Here is a 4,837-nt window from a genome sequence, read left to right as displayed (position 1 = left end):
CCCTCTAAAGAGCGTTCTCTCAGCAAGTTTCAGGTTTGAATGAGGCTTGGAGAGGACAGACATGACCCCCAGGCCACTGAGATCAAACAGAGAAAGGCAGAGGCTGCTCCTGGTCAGAAAGTCACCGCCCTGGTGTCTGGCCCAGAGCTCCCTGTAACGGCCTGCCCGCCGGTCAGAGTTCACCGGCTCTGGCTTCTGGGCTTGTGCACCCAGGGAGGCTCCCAGGATGGGCCTCGATCTCTCACTGACAAAAGTTCTCTCTCCAGAGTCCCAACTCTACCTGCTCCAGGCCAGCAGACCCGGGCACGATCTCTCTGCCAGAGGCCCAGAGTGACCGGAGCTGCCCCTGCCGGGGCGCCAGGACAGTAGGCAGACACGACACTGGTCACGGGTCTTTATTTATTGAGTTGAGAATTCACACGAGGTAGCATCATACAATAGTAAGTCATTTCCAGGGCTGGATAAAAATGATTGTCACTCACCGTGCTTCACGAAAATTTCTTTTAATGAATAAATAATTTGATGAAATCAAAAATATTTACAATATAAACACATGGCAAAGCTTCAGGTCTGTGAATCTGATCATCGACCTCCGCCTTTCTGAACTGAACGCCTCCCAAGCTTTTCCCTTGGGAACAATACAAATCTGATAGAAACAACAGCTCATACATCTCTTTGTTCGTTATATGTTTATCTGTTAGTCTTGGAAAGCTACATATATTATGCGACATGTTAAAATACAAATTTTAACTAAAATAATATATTATCATAATGCCAGGTAGCATTCTCCACAGAACAAAAATGTACACTCAGTTGTAACAATAACAAAGGTTCACGGGCCACAAAATAATACCCCAAAGGTACAAATTCCTTCATAAGAATATAATTGTGCTCTTCAGTTTACCAGCTGTCCATGCTGCTCTACGGAGCTGGTGCCTAGGAGGACAGGATTGGACCACTGGATGCTGAGGGTAGTTTTCCGTCAGGCAGCAGCAGTATTGGGAATCGGGCAGGGCAAGCAGTTTTATAAACACTTTCTTGGGCTCTTCAAAAGAGCCAATTAGGCAAAGCAAAATAAGCATATCGAGAAGTCTTCATCTCATCGGCACAAACACCATGGCACGTCCTGGCTTTGCAGGATGAAAGGTTTGTGTGCAGGGCTGTGTACGCCGTCAGCCAGCATTCAAGTATTCTAGGGCTACCTCATAGCAGAACTTGTACTGATCCTGGAACACAGAAGGGACAAAATGTCAGCGTGGCCATAGCGGGATGCAGTTTCTCTGAAAGCAATGATGCCAGATTAGGGTTTTAATTGGAAGCAATCAAACTGAGAAGGATGTGAATCAGAAGCGAACTGGGAAGTCATGGTCCTGAACCAGACACATATTTGTCGTTTGTAGATGTTTCCCACAAGGCCGATGAAAGAGGTATTTTGATATCTATGCTCATTAGAATTCCTGGAAAGTTCTAGACAACTGCAACACATATCTCTGTTTGTCCACACGTATGTGTTCACCTGTTACGTCAACATCCTGAGTACAAATTATTGGAAAGCCAAGAGGTGGAAGGAAAGATAATGAGGGCTGGGGACATGCCTTCATGATTTGCTCAGCAAATAAACGTGGCTTCACTCCTGGACTGGCTTTACCTCTGACTGTCAGTCAGCAGGATTTCCTCCGTTTTATGAGAGTTTATTAAGCACCTGTTAAGTACCAAGTGTCTTGACCTGGTCCCTGACTCTGAGAAGTCCATGTCCAACAAGGAGGATGAGACGGGCACCCAATGGCACTCACGAGGCAGAGCTGAGCAGGGCCCACGAATGCTCCCCAACGTGGGTGCAGTGGAGGAGGGAGCTGAGCTTCTTAAGGAAGATGTGCAGGGGGTGGCAGGTAATGGGGGGAGCCTGAGGATGAGCACGTGAGCGGGGGGGCGGTGGTTATGTGTCCTGGTTTTCCCGGGACAGTCCCAACTGATGCCTGTTGTCCTGGTGTCATCGTGACTTGTAGGCCCTTTCACTCTCAAGAGTATCCCAGTTTGAATGATAAAGTACGTGGTCCTCCTAGCAAGCATCCCAGGTGGAGGCGACAGGATAAGGAAAGGCACAGAGTGGGGACGTCTGATGCCCTCTGGGAGCCACATACCAGTTCTTAATCGGGCAGTGAGCTCATCTCTCTTGAGCACAGAATTCTCAGATCCTGGACCATGGCCTGAGCAAGCCCCGTGTGAGGTCCTGGCCCAGGTGGGGTTTCAGGTGGGAGGGGAGGGCCTTCGGCACCTGTGTTTATGCCGTGAGCTGACCGATGCTCACCTGGGTGTGGCCTCTGAACCGAGCAGAGGGACACGGGGGTTGAGGACGCCTCCATCTGCCCCCTGGCAGCAGCCCAGTCACTCAGCAACTGGCAGGCCCCCCTCCCCCTCAGTCGGAGGGAGGCTTTCACCAGCCGTGTGGTCAGGACCACTGTCTCACATCCAATATGATGGCCACGACCGAGGAAATGCACCTCTTACTTTGGGGTTTGTCAGATTAATTAAAAAAAGGAATTTCCTTTTTTTTTTGATATGGGCCTAATTAGTCATCGCAATTTTCTTTCTCCACCTACATTTTGTTCTCTAAATGCCCCTCTAAACCAACCTATTTATTTGAAGACAAGGGCCATGGTCTCTCCCTCCGTGGATAATACACCATCCTTAGCAAAGAGCCTGGCACACAGCTGGGGGTCAAACATTGGTTGTGTATGTAAATGGTGACCAAAAAAATGGGTTTAGCAGCTTTTGAGTCAACCCATTTAACATTTAAGGCTAGAGACTGGGGAATTCAAGATATAGCCTCAGCCCTCAGGATCCTACAATCTAGAGGCGAAGACAAAGTAAACAGATCATTCAACACACCGAAGGCGCCATGAAACTGAACATCAATGTCATTAACACCCGCCAGCCTAAAATACAAAAGACAGACAAAATCAAGTGCTGGTGAGGTTGTGGAGAAACTGGAACCCTCCTACACTGCTGGTAGGACTGTAACATGGTGCAGCCCCATTGGACGACCATCTGGTGGTCCCTCCGAAGGGTCACCCTATGACCCAGTGATTTCGCTCCTAGGAGCACACCTAAGGGCACTAAAAATATGTGACACTAAAACTTTCTGATTCACATTCCAGGATTTATTATTTCAGGGTTTGATACTTTCATTTTCAGAATATCTAAAAGAGATCATTTGAATTTCAAAATTCTTATGCTGTCAGCTCACTGGGCTGACGCTGGCTATGGAGTGCTCCAATCACTTCTCTGTTTTTGTGAATCACACAGGCAATTCTTTTTTTTTTTTTTCATGGAAAACTAAGAGATCAATCCCTTCTTGCAATTAGTTTCAGCGCCGACGATGAACCATGCTCTTAACACAGAAAAATGCACTTAGAGGGCCATGGGGCTGCCGGTCTCAGGTCACAACGCAGGTGAGGAAACCAGGAAACCAGGGTTGAATCCCTCGGGTTCATCCTGAGGGATGGCTGTGGTAGGGGCGTCACTGAAAGTACCTGGTCATAGGCATGACTATGGTTTTCAAAATGAATTCTTTCTCTCATTTTATCCCTCCTAAGCAAGCTGCCAGCCCCCATAGACTCTGTGATGACTGGTTTCTGAACCAGAAAAATAAGGGGAACGAGCAGAAAGGCCATGAATTGCTGCGTCTCCTCCCCCAAGCACCTCGAGAAATGCCTGAAATCTTCCCACACTGCAAATGGATTACACTTGATCACCAGGTATAGGCCCGTCTTTGGTGGTTTCCTCTCTCAGGTTCCTTGCTTTTGAACAGTATAATTAAGCCCCACAAGCTAGCTCTGTGCTTCAGGGAAAAAAGAACTTTTATGCCTTGGTCCCAGAATCTCCCAATTTGGGTGACATTATCTTTGTGCTGGACTGTAACCAGGGCAACAAGCTACTCCTCTCGAAGACCCCTGACCTCACCTTCACTCCAGACCCACCTCTTATTTCCACAAAAGGGGAGAAAGTGAAGTTTGAAAGGGCACCCAAAGTGAGGTCACGCTTTAAAGGTCCCTGCTCTCGGAGGGGCGGCACGAGGCCACGGTGTCAGTGGGCGGCTGCAGAGGGCTCCCCTGAAGGGCTGGACGGTGCCTTTGTCAGCACGGCAGCCTGTGTCTGCAGAATGGGGCCCTACGGTCAGTCTGTCGCTTCAAACACCCCACGTCGCCTAAGAAGATTCAAAGAGAAGAGTCTGCATGGCTCACCTGGGGCAAAGTTTCCCTCCCACGCGCACCTGCTTTTTGAAACTAGCACCAGCTTCAGTTTCGGCTGGATCCTTGCTGACAAATCCTTCAGTCTGGAAAAAAATTCTTCTGACTGACGCGCCTGTCAGGAGGGGAAGTGGTCCCCTTGTGCCAATAATCCTGGGTAGGACCGTTTGGTTCAACGTTCCCAGTGGGTCACACTGGGTGACCAACCATTGTGCCCAGGAGACACCTGGGAGGCAGCTGCCCATCTCTGACGATGGGTGGGTGGGTCATTACCCTCATTATAGCTCTGAAAGAGTCTGAAGCACCTCCTCCCTCAAAGCCCATGAACAGTCCATGCAGCTGCTTCCCTATGCAGACCTGTTAGCCTGTAGCCGCCGCCTTCTGGGTCCCAGGGAGCAACTCAGGGTGACACGGGTCCAGGTACAGAGAAGAAAAGTCTGCTCGCCCAGAAAATGTTTACTGGGCCCTCCTTGGAGCCAGGAGCTCAGCTGGGGCTGGGGGGCAGGGGTGGGCTCTGCCTCTGGGGGATCAGAGTCTGGGGTGGGCGGGGGCACAGGGCATTCACACAGACTCCTCAGGAGCAGGGA

At 49.7% G+C, this 4,837-nt stretch overlaps 1 protein-coding gene across 1 annotated transcript in view; it reads right to left on the bottom strand.

Annotated features, from left to right (window-relative positions):
• Nucleotides 1-483: 483 nt before the first annotated feature.
• Nucleotides 484-4,837, bottom strand: part of PTPRM (protein tyrosine phosphatase receptor type M) — a 753,002-nt gene continuing 748,648 nt past the window's right edge. Inside the window, exon 31 of the mRNA XM_029226979.1 lies at nucleotides 484-1,226. Within this exon, the coding sequence (XP_029082812.1) occupies nucleotides 1,173-1,226 (54 nt within the window). The 3' untranslated portion in view covers nucleotides 484-1,172. The remainder of the gene's footprint in view (nucleotides 1,227-4,837) is intronic.

The sequence above is a fragment of the Monodon monoceros genome, unplaced genomic scaffold (genome assembly GCF_005190385.1).
Source record: "Monodon monoceros isolate NGI ecotype Baffin Bay Population unplaced genomic scaffold, NGI_Narwhal_1 Super_Scaffold_1, whole genome shotgun sequence".
NCBI lineage: Eukaryota > Metazoa > Chordata > Mammalia > Artiodactyla > Monodontidae > Monodon > Monodon monoceros.
The sequence above is the reverse complement of the archived record's forward strand: the minus strand, read 5'-3'. Positions and strand labels throughout refer to the sequence as shown.